Here is a 21,752-nt window from a genome sequence, read left to right on the forward strand (position 1 = left end):
TCCACCGCAAAAAAACGCCAGTGTGCTGGTGGGCTAAGAAGGGAGTCTAGGTTCGAGTTTGTGCTGTAATGAGCTCTTATGGTTCCTCTAGTTATATAACTTGGCTGGTATAAGGGCGGCCTCTACTGGTCATCATAAATTACTGCAGTTTGTGCATTTTTCTATGGAGCATTGCATGTGATTTCTCATTTGTTGTAGAGGTCAGGTGGGAGAAAATGAGACGTGATGGACTTGATATCATAGAGAGCTGCAAGCTACCAGCTATTCCAGTGGTAATGAACCTTAAGAGAGACTGTGCTGTGAGCAGAGAGAGCTACATTACGGTACCGAACACTTTGGAGATATGTAAGTGAGGTGGGTCCTCAGGAAAAGGCCCAACGTGTGCACAAGGGTAGTGACTTAAAAGCAGGCCTGCCAGTTATAGTGTGAAAACCTGAGCTGACACCAGAGGAACACATATTCCTTCGACAGTTGTGGACAAATATTTACATTACTTTCGGACTGTGTGCGGACAACCGCCATTGCTGGGTTGAAACATTGGGTGCTACTACCATGTGCTCTACAGTTGAAGTGTGTTGCTAATCTTTGTGATTGTTGCCATATCCCACTCACGTTAGAGTTAAGCATATTCTTAGTTAGAGTCAGTTAGGTTGTCTAACATTACTTATCGATTAACCCTTTGAGGACCAAGCGCCGTTTACGGCGCTTGCTCCTGGGCTTTAATCTCAGCTCATAGCACATGTATTAGCATGGGATTAAAGCCTTTGATCTTGCAAACAAGCAGGAACAGGTCAGGTCCTCAGCTGTCAGACACAGCAGAGGACCCGGAGGAGAAGGGAGAAACGGTTTTTGCCAACTTCTGCCTTCTCCTTTCCAGGTTACATAGTGCTCAACAAGAACTATGTACTAAAAAGTGAAATTGGCAGTATTACTTCCACTATGCTGGGTGCCCTCTGTCACAGAATAGCTGCAAGGTCCTTACAGACCCTGATCAGCTCTGTTAGTATTAGGGTTGTGCTGGCTGGGATCTGTTGTACCACACAGGTTTCTAGCAGCACAGCCCCACAGGAATAATTGAGCTGGCTGGGTGTGGTGTTTTCCTGCTAGCCAATCACCACCGGTCTGGTTGCAGTTAAATATCCTCCCTCTGTAAGAGGAAGCTGGTTTCCCTTCACTCTCGGGTTTGGTTTTGCATGCCTGTACATGTGTTGTGTGTTTGAACCGGGGCTAGTCCAGTGTTTGTGCAGGTGGCCAGACATTAGATGTGGATATCCCTGTACTGTGTATATGGTGTGAACAGTGTCATGTTTTGTATGTCTATGCAGGTGGCTAGACATGAGGAGGGAATTGTCGTGTTCTATGTGGTTGTGTGTCTGGCATGCTTACCCTAGTGTGTTGCTGTGTGATTTGTGTTCTGCTGGTCTGTTCTGGTTCCATGTATTAACCCTTGAGGGATAGTCAGGACCGAAGTTCTAGCGTGAGGCTGCCTTAATCGAGGCGATCGCCTTGCTTATTAGGTAGGGTCCTGCCATTCTCCCTGCAGTTTGGGGTCAGTTGTCTTGCTAGTGTAGGAACCCGCAAGACAACGAGGAGCCTTGATCGCTGCTTGCAGGCTTAAGTATTTTGGCCAATATACGAACCAATACCCCGCACTTTTATGCATGGCGGGTGTGTGTCGTCAGTCGGTTCCTGTTTGTGCCCTGAGTCACGTTTGTGTGAGTCCGGTTTTTTTTTTGCCTACACGAACGTAACAGCGACTGACGTCACAACATGGGGATGTTTTACCTGGTAACTGTGGGTTTCTTTGGATGCCCCAGCTACAGTGGAAAAGTGTGAAATAAAAAAAAAAAGACTATGTGAATGACCCCCGGAGGTCTTATATGACATCATGGGGGACATACGGGGTTAAAAAAAATTGTTACAAAAATAAGTAAAACAAAATTACAGAATAAAATAAAAATATATACACAAAAAAGAAAATGACCAACCGCCGACGCCAACCAAAACGGTCACCGTATGCACCCTGTAATCCGAAACTATACATATTATATATCAAAATGTCCAAAATAAAATGAGAAACCCAGTCTTGCAGTTTATTTTGGCGTAACTATACTAACTTTTAAAAAAAACTATAATTATTTTTTGTTAGCATTTTTTTTAGCTTTTTACCCCAATAGAACTAAAAAACGTGTGTGTGTGTGTGTGGGGGGGGGGGGGGCAGTGACAAACAGATATTAAAAAAACAGCCCTATATGTCAAGGTGGGAAAAAAAACACAGCCAAAATAATTCTGGTAGCTGAGAGAGACAGAACACATTTATTACAAGCACACTTACACGGATTCAGAAAGCAATGCAGTTCTCGCCTTCCCCTATAAATACAGCTTACATCACCGAGGCACAAATCCCACCATTGCAGCGTCATCCTCTACAATAATGCAGATATGTGGGACAGCAAATGGAAAGAATCTGCTCTAGGGAAGTATAAAAAGCAAAGTCGTTGACATGGCAATAAAAGCTCACAAGGAAAGATGCAACATGCAGGTTATTACTTCCCAGGCAGAAGACAGGGATATTGTAAGTGAAATGTGAGCCACAAGGTGGTGCTAAATCTTCATTCAAGGTTTTGGCCTTTATTCCTTTTTTTTTGTAGGGGATTTCTGCAGACGGTGGACTTTACTGCAATCTCTAGGAGGCCTTTGGTCTTCATGAACACGTAACCCAGGAGTCCATCTATCAGATCTGACACAGTTAGCATTTCCCTTCTTTCCAATGCAATCATAGGTTTGTCTATATAGTCAAGTATTCTTAATGGAAAGTTCTGATTGTAACTGATGCTATCAAGCGGAAGGTATATGTAAGTAATTGGATCTGGTGGTCTACAAGAACCACACTGGATCATACCATTGTGACTCATATCGTAAAGGGTCAAAGAGATACAATTTACAACCTCGAACAAAGGTGCAGAAGAAGATGATGTCCGTGTCTACAGTATATGGGTTTACAATCTGTATGGTAGGGGACTCTCTGAGATGCGTTTGGTTGATATATGTGCATATGAGGACAGATATATATGGATGGAATGAAAGATGATGGATCTTAAGGATGAAGAACAGCAAAGAGCAAAAAGAAGGGACTGTAGGAGAAGCATCTTGGGAGGATTAGATGACTGTCAGGAGAGGAAGGTTGGATCGCCTCTATCAACCAGAAGACCGCTATATAAATAATGGGATCTGGTGATCCACAAGAACCATATTGGACCATACCATTTTGACTGTTACCTCAAGGCCCCATATCATGAGGGGTTAAGGAGATACTATTTACAAACTTGAAAAAAAAGACAAGACAGGAGAAGATCAGGGCCCTGTCTATATGGGCTTACAATCTGTAATGTGGGGACGTTTCTGAGATGGGTATGGGTTGGTTGATATCTGTGTATGAGGTCAGCTATATAACGAGAGGACCAAGAAGGAATAGATCTTAAAGCAACCCTCCGGTTTTGAGACCGGATTCTATCCTGGGACAGGAGGGGCAGGAGAGTATATCACTTGCAGTTGTTGCTCCTTCGATCGACCGATTTCAGATACTGTTTTCGGTCAACCAGATAAGATGACTCTGTGGCAGGAGAAGAAGGTTGGAAGGAGTAGATGATTCTAGAAGGATCTTTCATGACTTAAGGGAGAGACAAGAGTTATGTTATAAGGGGGCCACATAGAAGGAGTTATACAAGAAATGGTATGAACAAGGGCTCTCAAAATCCTTGGTAGGGTTTCGATTTGGAGAACATCATATGGAGATCTTGCAAAAGCGAAGGCAGCAGGATTTGGAGATGTTGTAGATGGGGCCGATAAAGGAGAAGTTTAAGTCAATAGCAGCAATGCAGATAGTTTGGGAGGTAAAGTGCTGAAAGAATGAATTCCGTTTTCTCTTAGGTTTTTGGCATAAAACATGCTACTTAGAAGCAGTTGTCACTGTTTTTACAGGTCCTACAGTTAAACTTGAAGGAGTGCTCTAAATGACTATGGGGATGTAGGTAATACTGTAATGTCCAGCTAGTCAGTCCATCTCTGGTGCAGAGAGAAGAGGAACTTGGCCAAAGACTGAACTATAGGGTTAAATTACTGAAAGGAATAAGAAAGGGAGAAGACACCATGAAAGGAAACCTTGGAGGATTTAGAAGATGAGAGGGCAGAGGGTAAAAGATCCAAGGAAGGGAAGAATTCGTAGCAGCAAGAAGTGACCATCAATACAAAAACAGAGGAGGGGTCAAAGAAAAGACAGAGAAGATTAAAATGGAACTGTGGGGACATTTTCTATGGACAGTGGCAATGCAAGTGTTAAAAATTGGGAGCTGTTTTATTGCGTTACTTCTGTGACTTTGAACACAAGGGAACTTGTGTTTGTGTCACCTGTGTCGTTGGATGTGTGCCGTGTCCCCACACCCCTGAGCATTCAGCCCTGATGCAATTTTAGGAAACAAAGCATTGTAATCCTTGGAGAGTAAAAAGTACAGCGATACCAGCGCCCAGAATGCACCGCAAGGACCGGCGTGTAATTCATTACGTCATACGGAAAACAATTACTGAATTCAGTGTCAATGAGTTATGGCACGGCACAGAGAACAATGGGGCAACAAGACTGAGATAGATTGTCAGAAGCTTACCGAACTTTACTGCTGTTACTGCACTCGTCTGCGGAAGTTTGTTATGTTAATATACTGTATATAAAGCAATCGGCTCCTTAACCTCTCTGCGTACTGTAACACCTCAATTACTGCTCTGCCTGTATCTGACAATATTTGTCCACAAAACTTCTGCGTATATCTCCTATTACTCTATATAACCTCCCCTATATCTCCTCCTATTACTCCATATAACCTCTCCCTATATCTCCTCCTATTACTCCATATCACCTCCCCCTATATCTCCTCTATTACTCCATATAACCTCCCTTATATCTCCTCCTATTACTCCATATAACCTCTCCCTATATCTCCCCCTATTCCTCCATATAACTTCCCCTATATCTCCTCCTATTACTCCATATAACCTCCCCTATATCTCCTCCTATTACTCCATATAACCTCCCCTATATCTCCTCCTATTACTCCATATAACCCCCACTATATCTCCTTCTATTACTCCATATAACCTCCCCTATATCTCCTCCTATTACTCCATATAACCTCTCCCTATATCTCCCCCTATTACTCCATATAACTTCCCCTATATCTCCTCCTATTACTCCATATAACCCCCACTATATCTCCTTCTATTACTCCATATAACCTCCCCTATATCTCCTCCTATTACTCCATATAACCCCCCTATATCTCCTCCTTTTACTCCAGATAACCACCACTATATCTCCTCCTATTACTCCAGATAACCACCACTATATCTCCTCCTATTACTCCATATATCCCACTATATCTCCTATTACTCCATATAACCTCCCCTTATATCTCCCCCTATATCTCCTCCTATTACTCCATATAACCTCCCCCTATATCTCCTCCTATTACTCCATATAACCTCTCCTATATCTGCTCCTATTCTTCCAGATAGCCTCCCTTATATCTCCTCCTATTACTCCATATAACCTCCCTCTATATCTCCTCCTATTACTCCAGATAACCACCACTATATCTCCCCCTATTACTCCATATATCCCACTATATCTCCTGTTACTCCATATAACCTCCCCTTATATCTCCCCCTATATCTCCTCCTATTACTCCAGATAACCACCACTATATCTCCTCCTATTACTCCATATAACCTCCCCCTATATCTCCTCCTATTACTCCAGATAACCACTATATCTCCTCCTATTACTCCATATATCCCACTATATCTCCTATTACTCCATATAACCTCCCCTTACATCTCCTCCTATTACTCCATATAACCTCCCCCTATATCTCATCCTATTACTCCATATAACCTCCCCCTATATCTCCTCCTATTACTCCATATAACCTCTAATATATCTCCTCCTATTACTCCATATATCCTCCCTCATATATCTCCTCCTATTACTACATATAGCCTCTCCTACAGTATATCTCCCCGTATTACTCAAGATAACCTGCCTTATATCTCCTCCTATTACTCCAGATAACCTCCCCCTATATCTCCTCCTATTACTCCATATATCCCCCTATATCTCCTCCTATTACTCCAGATAACCACCACTATATCTCCTCCTATTACTCCATATATCCCACTATATCTCCTATTACTCCATATAACCTCCCCTTATATCTCCTCCTATTACTCCATATAACCTCCCCCTATATCTCGTCCTATTACTCCATATAACCTCCCCCTATATCTCCTCCTATTACTACATATAGCCTCTCCGATATCTCCCCGTATTACTCAAGATAACCTTCCTTATATCTCCTCCTATTACTACATATAACCCCCCTATATCTCCTCCTATTACTACATATAACCTCCCCCTATATCTCCTCCTATTACTCAAGATAACCTTCCCGTATATCTCCTCCTATTACTCCAGATAACCTCCCTTATATCTCCTCCTATTACTCTATATAACCTCCCCCTATATTTCCTTCTATTACTCCATATAACCTCCCCTATATCTTCTCCTATTACTCCATATAACCTCCTCTATATCTCTTCCTATTACTCCATATAACCCCCCCTATATCTCCTCCTATTACTCCATATAACCTCCCCCTATATCTCCTCCTATTACTCCATATAACCTCCCCCCATATCTCCCCCTATTACTACATATAACCCCCCTATATCTCCCCCTATTACTACATATAACCTCTCTTATATCTCCTCCAATTACTCCATATAAACTCTCTTATGTCTCCTATTGCTCCATATAACCTCCCCCCATATCTCCTCCCATTATTCCATATAACCTCCCCTATATCTTCTATTACTCCATATAACCTCTCTTATATCTCCTCCAATTACTCCATATAAACTCTCCTATGTCTCCTATTACTCCATATAACTCCCCCCCATATCTCCCCCTATTACTACATATAACCCCCCTATATCTCCCCCTATTACTACATATAACCTCTCTTATATCTCCTCCAATTACTCCATATAAACTCTCCTATGTCTCCTATTACTCCATATAACCTCCCCCCATATCTCCTCCCATTATTCCATATAACCTCCCCTATATCTTCTATTACTCCATATAACCTCTCCTGTATCTCCTCCTATTACTTCAAATAACCTCCCCTATATCTCCTCCTATTACTCCATATAACCTCTCACTATATCTCCTCCTATTACTCCATATAATTCCCTTATATCTCTTCCTATTACTCTATATAACCCCCCTATATCTCCTCCTATTACTCCATATAGCCTCCCCTATATCTCCTCCTATTACTCCAGATATCCTCCTCCTACATCTTCTCCTATTACTCCAGATAATCTCCCCTATTTCTCGTCTTATTACTCCATATAACCTCTCCTATATCTACTTCTATTACTCAGTATAACTTCAACTATAACTCCTCCTATTACTACATATAGTTTCCCCTATATATACTATTACTGCATGTAACCTTCCCTATATCTCCTCCTATAATCGATATAATGTCCCCTATATCTCCCACTATTACTCCATATCACCTTCCCCTATAAATTTTCCTATTACTCCATATAACCCCCTATATCTTCCCCTATTACTCCATATAACCTCCCCTATATCACCTCCGATTATTCTATATACCCTTCTCTATACCTCTTCCCATAACGCCATATAGCTTCCCCTATATCTCTTCTTATAACTCCATATGACCTCTGCCCCCTATAGCTTTCCTATTACTCCATATAACTTCCCTTATATCACTACGTATAACTTTTTCATATATCTCCTCTTATTACTCCATATAAACTCCCCCTATATCTGCTCCTGTTATCCATATAACCCCCTATATCTGCTCCTTTTATCCATATAACCCCCCTATATCTGCTCCTTTTATCCATATAACCCCCCTATATCTGCTCCTATTCCTACATGTAGTTTCTTCATAACATCTTTATTCCATTTCTTTTTTTCCTATACTTCATACAGTTTTCCCCTAAAGCGCACACATTATCCCTCTTCCCTCTGACTCTTTCCTCATCTTCCTCATTACAGCTGTTTTCACCCCATACAGTTTGTTCATTGTAAATTACAAATGAAGGTAGAGCTGGGACCAGCGGCCGGTGCCCCCCTCTATTTCCTGGCACTAACACGCAGAGAATGAAAATGTCTGTCTAAACATCAATTTAATTGGAAAAGCCTTGTCTCTAACCTGGCATATTGACCCAGTGTATGCGGGAGAGACGGGGAGAGAGAGAGACATGGATAATCAGGAAAGAGACAGAAGGAGCAGGAGAGTGTTAGACAGGGGCGAGGAGGGTGGTGGGGGGAGAGCTGGGTATGTAGGACTGGCAACCTGGCACCTGGTTGCAAAAAAACGAGCAAAATGCTGTTCACTTCCAGTTGTTGCAGAGGGAATTATATAAACTGACCAGTGTAGATCTCACCGCAGGATGCCACCCTTGGGTGAGAGAGACAGTGGGCACCACTATGGGTGGTAATAGAGTAGACTGCATAGACATAGAAGAATGGGGAGGGGGTTGCAGGTGAAAGCGCAGAAGATAAAAGAGAAGAGGTGGGCACTATAAGGAAAGGTGGCATAAGGGGGCATATTGGGGGGTAACTAGTATAGAGGGCTGGACGAAAAATGAGAGAGACAGACAGACAGTAGGAGAGTGTCTGAGGGGAGGAGAGAAAGAGGGAGGGAGATAGAAGGTCAGATAGAGAGAGAGGGAGAAAGACACAAGGAAAAGAGGGAGGGATAGTCACAGACCCCGAGGAAGAGAGAGAGAGAGCCTTAGACCTGGCAGGAGAGGGATGACTGAGAAAGAGAGGGGACCAGCAGAGAAGGGATGAGCCAATGAGAGAGCCGGAGAGGAAGAGAAAGGTGTGTGACAGCCAGGCAAGGGAAGCAAGAAGAGAGGTGAGCAGGTGGAAGAAGCAGACGAGAGGCAAGGAAAAGAGTAGGTGATGGTCAAAGAGAGTCAAGAAGTGGAGACGAGAAGAGTGCAGCCACCTATGTAGGCGACGAGAGAAGTGAGAGGCAAGGGAGTAGCGCCAGCGAGGTGGCCGGGGAGCATCCAGGCTGTGTATATCTCTAGCTGTGTAGTCACAGCATACACATGGATGCAGAACGCAGGTGAGAGTACGCCTCAAGACTGAGCAAGATGCAGCTCACACAATGCTGTTTTATATTCCTGGTCCAAGGCAGCATCTATCTGGTAAGTAGCCCATCAAGAAGATCCTCTGCTTGTATCTCACCCTCTCCGCTTGTGCCACCCTGTACATGTGCTGCGTTCCTACCATCCCTCTCTGCCCTCCTGTCTTGTGCCCCCCAGCTCTTTACTAAATGTATGTTCTCACACCTGCTGCTCTACCTGGTCTATAAGGATGGGGGGGGGGGGGGACAAGACCATCAGCAGGGCGGTTTGTGTTACAATTCCCCGTCTACCTGTTGCTGGTTAAAGTCACGTAATAGTATATGTATATGTGATGATAGTATATAGGGGGTGTGTGGGGAATGTAAGGTTGGACGTGTCGGTGATGTGGCAAGAATGATAGAAATGTGATATGGAGAGAGATTCTGGATGGGGGGTATGTAACGTAGGGGTCTGGAGTCAGGGAGATGCTTCAAGGGTTAAAGAGTCCGTCTCGTAGATGAAGAGAGAGAGAGAGAGAGACGGAGCTTGTTTAGTAGGTTAAACAGGCGGGATGATATACCACAATACAAGGACATGATTAATGAGATAAGAGGTCATTATAGAGTGGTGCTCAATGGATAACCAATTTAGGGGTTAATCAGAAAATTCTATGTATAGGCAGGGAGATCTAATGGCAAGGTCTGGTGTACGGACGGTGGTTTACAGACCAGGACATTTTCCTTTTAATGGGTTAAAGAGGCAGCACGTTGTGTGTGACATTGCATGGGTTAAATTCGCACTGTGGTAGGGAGTCGGGGTCCTGTGTATGGTTTTGATGGGATTATCAGGGGATGAGTATTGGGCTAAGAGATTATTGTGATGGACAAAAGGTAAATTAAGGGTTAAAATTCCAGTGCTATGAATGAGATCGATGGATAGTTACATATCGGAAGATAAAGGAGTAGGGGCTGGACTTGAATCCCATGTTTTAAGAGGGTCTCTGTGGTCAGTCTTGAGTAGAAGCGGAAGGTCTACAATCATGGACATGGTATTGACAGGTTAAAGGGGCAGTGCCACCTGTGATCAGTGAGATGTAGTTGAGGCGGACATGTTTAAAGGGTTAAAGACTTGATGACAACGATGTTTGACAGGTCAATCACCTGCAAAGTAACCGATCTATGGGCTGGATCAAAGTTGATCGTAATGATTAGAAAACCATAAAGATTAAGGAGGGTCAAAGGGGCTTTTACCAAGGGACAGTCCAAAAATGTAGTTAGTTTCAACCCGGATGATAATGGGTCGAGGGTCATTTCCGTTACTAAAAAGGTAGTCTGGCTTATGGTTCGCGATCTAATCACCCTCAGTAAATATTTAATACTTGTCTTGACCTCGCTAAAATTACATAAAGGTCAAATGCTTATTCCCGTGAAGGGCTGGGGAGCCATTTACCAAGAGACAGTCAAAAAAATGGAGTTAGTTTCGACCTGGATCATGATGATTTTGTGGGTCATCTCCGTTACTAAGAAGGTAGTCTGGCTTGTAGTTCGTGATGTTATCACCTTTAATAATTAATTAGTACTTGTCCTGACTTCATTAAGATTGTAAAGGTCAAATGTTTAGTCCCATGTAGGGCTAGGGGGCCATTGACAATGGTGATTCATTACGAATGACACCCTATTGGACAAGCTAGCTCCCATTTTCAGATCGGGACATAGTCTAGATCTGGTTATTTACCCGTCAAGAGCGAATGGGCCTTCACTGCCTGTCGATATTGACCTCTAGAGTAAAATGCTTGTCCCCATGGGAATCCAGTTGGACTAATGAGCTCACATCTTTTAAGAGTGCATCCATTGATATGGATTGGTTGGGTCATCCTCATAGTCTACAGTTGATGAGGACCGTTTTTGGGAAGTTCTACCAGATCATGACCTATTGATTGTAGGTGATCGATCTCCTTGGAGACCCAGAGGTTCAGATTGTGGTTTTCTATATCCAGTGACCTTCTTGATTTCAGGATATCAGGGCAAAGCTCGAGAGCGATGTGGTTTCTAACGTTGACTTGAGACAAGACGATTTTAAGGATCTTTCAAGGTTTCTTCATTGACCTTAGGCTGAACCAGTCCAGACAGATCTCCAAAACCGGTTGATTTTTTTACTACCTAATCGTGTTATTGTGTGCCTGTGTGTAACATTTGTAGGTCTCCGTGGGTTTGTGGACTCATTTAGCAGATGCTACCCTCTCCGGTAACTGCCATTTTGTAGCTGTGTCTTCTTTTTTTTTTTTTTTGCTTTGACTTCCATCCAGATCTTACAGCATGGCTCTTTTGTGATGGGTTGAAAGATCTTGCTCTACATCCTTGTGATGTACGTTGCGATGCGCTCTACAGGGCATACATAGAAGTCGATTCCAATACAAGTCATTAGAGACGATAGTTTGTTAATCTTTGTTGCGCTCGCCATAGTGTAAAATACTAAAATAACCCCGAAGCCGACGGAACATTCAGCTCTTTCATTAAACTTTGCAGGCCGCTATTGTCTTGCGAGATTATGCAATTCAATATCTAGCAATTTTTCTATTGTCACTAATTATCCATTGCCGTCAGGAGGCAGCACGAGCCTCATTATTTTATATTTTCGGCTTTTCACCATTGATCTGCGGTTCTGAGCTTATTTTGATGTAGCAATTAATTGCATATTAGAATTTATGTTTTACGATCATGTGTTGGGCTGAACTCATTCATGTCTCAGCTACATTATGTATTCATAGGCTCAGTTATACATCTGTATTATTTTGTGAACGTTCATTACTCTATGCCAGGCGGTTTATTGCTATCCCTGTATTATATCGTGGGCACTGGTGGGATGAGCCAAGCTGGTATATAGTCTTCTATACCATCTTAAAGCCCTGTGCAATTTTGTATCAAGACTCATCCTTGTGTATCTTATGTGTTGCTCTCAGTCAACATAACTCCCTATGGACTTGTCTCATTTACCAGCTGCCCCCACCAATCTGTCACCATGGATATCCCCCTTTTGTTAAAAAAAAAAAAATTAACTATTTCAGCTACGGACATAATTAAGCAGCCATGCTGCTTCTCCCACTTGCAGAGCCGGCACTTTGTTTACATGACTTCCCTTGCCTGGAAGACCTTGATATAACTACCAGCAGCTGCAGTGTTTCGATGAAGCCCTCTAAATAGTAGAAACGTTGGTTCTGATATATGGGGACAGGAGTTTAATATGTGTGTTTTTAGATCATTTGTGCTGGAATAGGATCACCAAATTTATTAACAGGTGCCTCTTAACGCCTCTTAGTAAATTTGGCGCATTTTAGGGCAGTCCATGTGCCAGGAAATCAAAAACGTTTGAGCCATAGCATCCACCAATCTCTGGCGTAAATTATACTAAATATGTTGGTCTGTGAGAAGTCACACCCCTTCTGCTAAGCCCCACCCCCTTTTAAAAAGTGAGGACAGCAGTATAAAACTTTTTTTTTAAGTGCAGAAAAACGTTTGGCGCAACTGCCTTGATACATTTGCTCCAGTATAATATTCATCAATTTTTTTTCTGTTTTCCAGTAATTAAAACATTTTTTCTAAATCCATATTTCTTTACCAACCCTACATGGCAGCACATGACCCAAAGCCCGGCTGGCAATCCATATAGTATTTCTGATAAGTGCATTGTAAGACGTCCATAAGATGGATCCGTATCATGGCTGTGTTATGTTAATGGTTGGCGTTACAGCCGTATGTCATCAGTATTGCGTCAGCATTTGATCTGTTTTTGCTCTGTATAACTACTGATCCGTATTTGCCCAGTAGAAAATAATAGCAATACAGAGGCGAAAACCGACAAAAATAGGTAATTCTGCGTTTTTCAAAACGACCATAAAAAATACGGCCATGTGAATAAATACATAGATTTAAATTACCTCTGTATTACAATCCACGTAAGAGGGACCAAATATGGAGTTAAAATATAGTCGTCCGAAAAGGGCCTTCCACGAGTTTTGATATTAGTTGGATAGGAAGAACAGACATCAGGAACCATGCGGGACATTTAACCAAGCCAGAGCACCAGATTGCTGGCATTAAAAAAAGTCAAAAAATTTTGCACAAGCTGTACTTGCACAAAAATGTCCAACTATTTGGCCTTTTTCCACCGCGACCGCCTCTTTTATTTAAGTGGGTGTGGCTTCATGAAAGGATTGGGTACCTGCGGCCTGACAAATTTATTATAACTTACATGTACATTATAGCGCAAATCTATGCCAGCTCATAACTAACAGAGACTTGATGGCAAGAGATGCCATCCTAAGAAATTTGCTACTGCTTACTCCAGTAGGCACTTCATCAAGATTGGCTTAGGAAATATTGGTCTTAGGAAATTTGCCCCGTGTCTAAAGAGGGGGATATTGTAGCTAATGGAAAAGCTTAGCTACACCGCTGACCAGAGAAGTAACTTACAGCTCCTAAGCATCCACCTACCTTTATTCACCTACCAAGAGTTATTTATAATACTGATGTGGTCTTATACGGCGGAGGAGACTTTGGCCCCTTAGTGGTGTAGCTAAGCTGTTTTAAAAGCCATCGCAAAGTGACCTGTTGGCCACCCCAGCATCTAGGCACATGCCACCCCTAGCTAACCCCCTGCATATACAGTAGTAGTAAGTTCTAAGTTCAATATGCCCCTCTTTAGACCCGGGCCAAAGGTGCCTCAGGCACTATATGAGTTGTCGAGTTGTAAACTATCAATATTTATCCATAGGAAAAGCTATCAATAGTAGATCAGCCATCCGGGACCCATGATGATCAGCTGTTCACCAGACAGGTGTGCTCATTTACTGAGTTGATTTCTGCAGGAAGCACAGAGAGCTCTGTTCCTATTGAAGTGGCCAGACTTGGTATTGCAGGCTGTGTCCCCATTCACTTCAATGATAACTTTTCCTGCAATTCGAAACCTGGCCACTGCAGTTGGAACAGAGCTGTCTGCTTCCTGCAGAAAGCAGCTTAGTGCACAAGAGTAACCACCTAGCAGATGGCTCATCCACTGTGGCTCCAGGTGGCAGACCCCCGCTGATCTACTATAAATGGCCTATTCTGTGAATATGCCATCAATAGTTTACAACTGGACAAGCCCTTTAAGGCCAAGATGCAGCTGCAACCTCTGCACCCTTTTTAGCTACATCCTTACAGCTGAGTGCCATGTAATTAATTCAGGGGCATAGCTAAAGTGGGGCAACTGAGGCATGTGCTGCAGATGCTGACTGCCTAGGGGTGCCAACAAGCCACTTTGCCTTGACCAAGGTATTTAGACACAGAGCTATTAAAGGAAACTGAACCTTTGCCCCTATGGAAAAAAGCCTAGAAATAAGCTCTCAAAATACAGTAATAAGGACCAAGATACTCAATATCAGTTCTAAAGGACCCAATTGTAACTTATATTAGCAATTATAGGCCCTTCATGTTGTCCCTTTAAGACATAATTTCCACCAAAGTCACTTGATGGCTACCCTTGACTCTCAAAAATGACTAATTACTCAAAAATACTAAATTAGACGTCTTATTGTAGTTTATTGTCATGTATCTTGTACATTATAAAACTACTTTATGTATAGTGATGGTCATATGTCATTCTGCAAGTGTGAACAGCGAGGTGGTATTTTGTCATGAAGGTGCGAGCTGTGTAATAGGGTGATGTTAAGAGTCTGTGCCCTCTGTAGCCGAAAGCTCAGTCTCATGACATCTGCCATTACCACAGAGCGTCTGTGAGATGTGTTGCCGTCTATTTTTTTCCAAGTACCTCTTTGACATTGTGATACCCAGGGGGTGTAGGTCAGGTGGTTGCACATTACTCAGCTCTCATTAAACTGGTTACACTGATTAGTACTCAGTATCACTAATTATCAGCTGTAGCATCTGTTACTGCTGGGGATTTCAGGTGAGAGGCTATCAATAAAGGAAAGGAGCAGTGAGAGATTAAAAAGAGTGGAAGACATTGAAGAAGTAGGGAGGGAATACTATTTGGTTCATAAAATACAATTTGGAGTTTTCTTCTACTGATAGAGGTCATTGTTCTGTCTTTTTTTATCTTCAGGTAATTTGTGGTCAAGAAGACTCCTCTAGTGATCCAGAAGATGAAGACCAGTCAGATACAAAGCCCCATTCCAGGCCTCGAATCCCCAGGAGACGGCCTCCTTCTCCATCCCGGTCTCGAAACTCAAGTCCCTTAAACTCCACTGTTCTTCAACTTCTATCCAACTCTCCTGAATTCTGGGATGTTCTAAACAGTCTTTCAGAGTTGGGTCATAATCCGGAACCCCCAATTCCAGCTAGGATTCGACGTCAGTCTGTACTAAGGTCAACGGGAAGAGCCAAAAAAGTGTTTGGTTGGGGGGACTTCTACTCCAATATCAAGACAGTAAAGCTCAACCTTCTCATCACAGGAAAGGTGGTGGATCATGGCAATGGTTCCTTCAGTGTCTACTTCCTCCACAACTCTACAGGCCAAGGGAATGTTTCTGTCAGTCTTGTCCCACCTTCCAAAGTCCTTGACTTTGACTTGGAGCAGCAAATGTACGCTGAAGCAAAGGAATCAAAAATCTTCAATTGTCGAGTGGAATTTGAAAAAGTAGATAAAGCAATTAAGACGGGTTTATGCCCTCATGACCCGTCAAAGACCTGCCACCAACAGCAAACTCGTAGCAAGGTCTCTTGGACATGCTCTCACCCGTTCAAGATTGTTTGTGTTTATGTCTCCTTTTACACAACAGATTATAGACTAGTGCAGAAGGTCTGCCCTGACTATAACTATCACAGCAGCTCTCCGTACTCACCCTCGGGCTAAAGTTAAAGAACACACGAGCTCACGGCTGTGGAGTAGCCTAAATCGGGCTATCATTGGGTCTACCTTTTATAGACTTCCTGTGCCTTGGTCTGGTCCATTGTGGTGTATTTATTTGTGGAGACAGTGGACAGAACGCTGTGTAAGTGATGTGTTGGATGTGAAATTTAAACCATTCCAATATACACCCAAATATAAATGCTATATTGTTATCTCCCTATAAAACGAACTGATAGATTCTCCAGGACTCCAAAAAAAAGTAGAGGTCCGGAGGTGGCGCTATGTCTTCAGATACCACGTAAACCCTATTAGACAAATTTAGGGTAACACAAAAAGAAGTATGTTTTGAAGATTTGAGTAGAGCCAAGTTAATCAGCTGACTGCAAGTCATCTCGTCCATTTCTTGTATACTGTGAGGTCTGTTTGGCCAATTTTCCAGACCTTATGTCCCTTGATGTCCATCATCACCTAACCATCTTGTAGTATTAGTATTGTTCATATATCTACATCATGAGGTTTGCCTTCATGTGTGGTGAAAACAAATCATATGCTACAACAACTATGGAGACTCTAGAAGTTTATGAGGGCAAAAAAAAAAACAAACTTGGAGATCCATATACAGTCTGGAGGCATCTGATAGACACCCAAGTTGTAGGCATCATAACCTTCCATTGACCAGTGATCATACACAATCCTATCATCAAGTGGATGGTTTGAAATATAGATTATTGGAGATAGCCAATCAAATCTGGGAAACAATAATATTACTTCTGAGGGCAACAACTCCCAGAAGATGGGCCGAGAAGAATATATGTAGACTTAAACCCCTATAGTATGGTATTTGGAGTTGAGCAATGTTACTATGTTATACAACACATAATCACCATCCACCTGCCTGCCAGGCTTCATATAGACGTGATCCCTGTCATAATGTAATTTGACCAGTCATGTAATAACCTATATGTCAGTTACTCTCTTACCTTTCTCCTACAATCTAAATGACTGTTTTCCATTGAGAGTTATTATTACTACTCATTGCATTTGGCTTAGATGTATATTGCATATTCCCATCCTGCCACTCAAAAGCCTTAACCATGATGGTTACATGTCTATTGTATACTATGGAGGCCTATATGTTGGGGTCTTCTGCATGAGAACCAATGACATCTCTGAGAGCATTGGATGTATCCTTAATTGGAGATCCTGATTCGAGAAATCCCCTTACTTTTGTCTAATCACTAATGGGGGTGCCTATGCTGAGGCACCTTTTTCATGGGTTCCGGGTTGTGTTGTTTGTGCTCGTTTCCCCACCTGCTAATAAAATAAAGCATAACTTGACCTAGTTTCGCTCAAGAACAGAATTTAGAACCATCCTTCAACTTTAGCCAATATGTGACTGTTGACTGGATAACCTTGCTAATATGGAGACACCTCCAAAAATCTATGCCTTAGCAATATTACTTATTTCCCAGCCCTTAAAGGTTTGTTTCCACTGTCTGCAGGTGAGGTTACCCTTAAAGGTGGTCATTTTAGGTCCTTACCCCACTGCCATTGACCAAGGCACATCAGACTGAAATGGTATTAAGGGCTGACTCGTTCATTGAAGGCTGTATTGTCAATCGTCAGCCCTTAGTAGACGTCATGGGAAAGCAAACCCATATGATTTCCTTTTATCACCAAAGCGGACATTACGGCAATATAAAATGGGACTATTCCGGTATATTAGAAGGGGAGGAAGGTTTCCTCACTCAAACGTATTTAAAAAAAAACAAAAACGGGGCTACAGAATGATCACACCCTAAAACGATGACATCACGGGTTGTGATATTCCTTTACTACTGATATCATGTATGATGTGTATTATATACTGTAGTTGAGACTTTATTTTCCAGATGAAAATTATATATATATTATCAGTTATGGGGAAAGAATGGGGGGGGGGGGGGGTCAAAAAATAACCGCAAAGTTGCAGGAAGGTTTTTTTCCTCCTCTCTGGGGGGGAACAGTGACACATCTGTGTTAACCCATTAAAAGTCATTGCCATTTTCTCTCTCTCTCTCATGGGACCTGTCATTACATTGCATCAGTCTTCAAGATGCCATTAACTTCTTCCTTGCCAGATCAGTCTGCAATATCTTCAACATGAGCCTGGGAGAGTCTTCTGTTAACCTTGGTGTTTACGACTATACCACGTGTAACGGGGGTGGGGGATGTTGGTTTATTATCATTATTGGGGCTCTGTGCAATATGGAAAATATCTCTGTACCTTAATGGGCAAAAAAAAAAAACCGAAAAAACTTCGTCTGTGATAAATAAAGAATCCGCCGACTATACGCGTTTATTTTTGGTGTCGTCTTCTTTGGCGCCGTATTTCAAAATAATTACGTGTAGGGAGGACATAAGTTAACCAAATTAGGGGAAGTGTGTGTATAGGTGTACGGTTTTATATATCTCTGTGTACATATGTACTACAAACACATAGACACATAGGCAGAGCGGTGTGTGTGATCCCAGTAGCTGCGCCTATTAATCACTAATTACCAGTCCGCACGTCCCCAGCTCAGCATCTTTCTGTACTGATCCCAACAGCAGCTGTTCTGCAGTAACACAACATCCATCTTCCCCCCCCTCCTCTCCTCTCCTCTTCGTGTCTCCCTTCTCTCTACGTCTTACCCTCTCCCCACCACCACCGTTACCTCGCGTCGTCTTCCTTCCTTAAAGTGTACCTGTTACCTCTACACATAACCGTCAGCCATTTTACCAAACAAACCAATATTAATATCTCTCGCCGGAGTCATTGCTCAAGCGTCAGATAAAATTCATCTAGCTGTCGCCTCGAACCTCGCCATCGAATGTTGGGAGACAAGTGACAAGGGTGTCATGTGATGGATAGAGCGGCATGAGCAATGCATGATTATGTACCTGCCATCCGGTCAAATACGTGTGGCCGGACCGATGATGGATCCGGTTATGGGAACTCATGGGGTGGACACTGAGATGCTATTAAATCATACCTAAGCTGCAGATATGGATTTGAGTGGGGGCCCAAGAATCAGTCAACCGTTAAGAAAATCGCACACTTGAAGACGTTGACGACGGAGATGTCTAGAGGTAATATAATCGTCAATGTATTGTATGTATTTGGTTAATTTTTTAAAAAAATGTTGTCCTTAAAGGAACACTCCAGATAAAACTAATGGGTTATGCCTACTGCAGTGCCTGAGGGGGAGTGGACTCTGTTGGGTCATGCTCCGCCCCCGCATAGCCTACAATAGGCAAAAAAACAACTTATCAGTTTTTGGGAGGTGGGGTTTAATGGATATATCTAAAAATAAATTGCGCCCCTTCTCCCCATAAAATTCAGACAGGTGAGAGTCCCATTCTTAGTACCCTCTGAATTTTTCTATACTACGATATCATACTACAGGGAGGGCAACAAGGACAGATTTACTTTTAGACAACTTTCAGAAGAGTCTGGTGCTGGGCAACGTTCCCATGGCCCACCTTTTATTATAATTGCTGTTATACCTCATAGAAAATACCAAGACGAAGTGAAAGATCGAAATTTAAAAAGGACCCTCACAAAATCGATAAATGGGGCAAAAAAAATGGGAAATCTATCAACTCAAATTCTGCCTTGAATCTGCCTTTCCCCCCCCAAAAATAGGTACATTTCCCAGTGTCAGTGTTGTACTTATAGGGGGTGCAGAGGTAGCAGTTGAAAATGGCACTCTCATTCGTATACATGGAAGAGATCGGACCCTTATTATGTTGACCGGTTTTGCCACCCGGGACAGGATGGTCTTGAGTTGGTTTCACAATTCCATGGCTGTACAAATAACCCCTTGGGCCTTTTCTACCTCCATGTTTTCTAAGAATGTAATTCCTCTTTGGAGGAGGTCCCGCATACATTCTTCTACCCGTCGAAAGACTCAGTGTAATCAGTGCTGGAGCCACCTACCACAAAGCCCTATTGCAGTCACACATTCTGTCTTTACGGGCCGCATGCCCTTGGGTCCTGGTGCCTGAGGGGGTAACCTAACACACCAGTATTATAAATGGCACACGTTGGTGGGTCCCCCACACTTCATGTTACATCTCGGCCTAAATTCAATATTAAGGCCAGCTTCACACGAAATATGGAGAGATTACTACTAGAGATGAGAGTATACTCGCTAAGGCTAACTACTCGAGTGAGTAGTGCCTTAGCCGAGTATCCTCCCGCTCGTCTGTAAAGATTCGGGGGCCGGCGGGGGAGAGCGGGGAGGAACGGAGGGGAGATCTCTCTCTCCCTCTCTCCCCCCTGGCTCACTGCCGCAACTCACCTGTCACCCGCGCCGGCAGCCGAAGCTTTACAGACGAGCGGGAGGATACTCAGCTAAGGCTCATCTCTAATTACTATCCATTGGGTTCTTTTACATTTGCGTGTGCATTTCGGTCGCACGAAAAAAAAAAAGAACATGTTCTATTTTTCTGCCAATTTACATACCAAAGGTTCCCATAGAAATCAATGGGGGATGTGCAAATGCGAGCGCAATACGCAAGGAGATGTGTAAAACACTGCGCAATTCCACTTGAGAAAAAGAACACATCTGGAACTCATTAGATGAATTGGCCATTTCAATTGGTGCGTGTTTGTGTCCTGCTAATTACCACACTTGGATAGGACCTCGTTGCCAGTCTGAGATTCTCGGACAATAGTGTAGGTTGCCTGGAGATGCAGTCTTAGTACATTACAGTGCAGCTATTGGCAGCACCAACCACTTTTACCAGCTCACATATCTAACGCAGGGGTCCGCATAAGTCCAGCTGTAGGTCAGCTCTGCTGCAGCTCTCACTAGCGGAGTCTCTCTCTTTCCTGCACTCTCTGAAACTGCTGAGTCCCACCAGAGCCGGGGAACAGGACCTCTAATTTATACCCATCCCTTCAGCCAATCAGTGTACACACTTGGGCATTTAAAGGGGTTTTCCAGTGAGAATACTACTGATGACCTATTCTCAGGATAGGTCATCAATAGTTGATCGGCTGGGGTCCGCCGCTCAGGACCCTGACAGATCAGCTGAGCAGGCACATGCTCTCACGCCGCAAATACACAGAGGTCGGAGCCAAAGGAGTCTCTGCGCCGACTTCTGTTTAGTGGTCAAACTTGTAACTGCAGGCACGGCTCCCATTGAAATCAACGCGAGCTGCGCCTGCAGTTACAAGCGCCGGCCACTACACAGAGGTCGGCGCAGAGACTTCCAAGCGACGGACCCCTGCCCATCAACTATTGATGACCTATCATGAGGATACGTCATCAGTAGTATTCTGTCTGGAAAGCCCCTTACGGAAATAGCAGTTGCATCTGGGCTCTGGTGTTCGAGGGTCCAAAGCCAACCCAGGCTCCAAAGGAAACCGGCATAATATATGGCACATGGTAGGTAGGGCCCTGTTATGGGTTCTGCAGCGGGCCCCAGTTACATCTTTGCCTTTCACTGCTCTCCTCCCCAGGCTTCACTTTCTGCAGTAGCTCCAAAGTTGTTAGTACAACCTCACCAGAACAAGCACCCTATGTGACAAGACCCACACTATGGAAGGCGCTCAGTATGCAGGGACGGAGGATGAAATAAAGTTTTTGTGCAAAATCTCAAACATTTCCGATTTTTCTGATATAAAAAGTTGTTAAGATGTATTT

General features: G+C 43.1%; 1 protein-coding gene across 1 annotated transcript; it reads left to right on the forward strand.

Annotated features, from left to right (window-relative positions):
• Nucleotides 1–8,870: 8,870 nt before the first annotated feature.
• On the forward strand, nt 8,871–17,995 carry NXPH3 (neurexophilin 3). The gene is made up of 2 exons (XM_066586790.1): nt 8,871–9,312; nt 15,331–17,995. Exons 1-2 carry the CDS (start codon nt 9,259–9,261, stop codon nt 16,078–16,080), a joined length of 804 nt encoding a protein of 267 aa, XP_066442887.1. The 5' UTR covers nt 8,871–9,258; the 3' UTR covers nt 16,081–17,995.
• Nucleotides 17,996–21,752: the final 3,757 nt, after the last annotated feature.

Source organism: Eleutherodactylus coqui, chromosome 13 (assembly GCF_035609145.1).
Source record: "Eleutherodactylus coqui strain aEleCoq1 chromosome 13, aEleCoq1.hap1, whole genome shotgun sequence".
Classification (NCBI taxonomy): domain Eukaryota; kingdom Metazoa; phylum Chordata; class Amphibia; order Anura; family Eleutherodactylidae; genus Eleutherodactylus; species Eleutherodactylus coqui.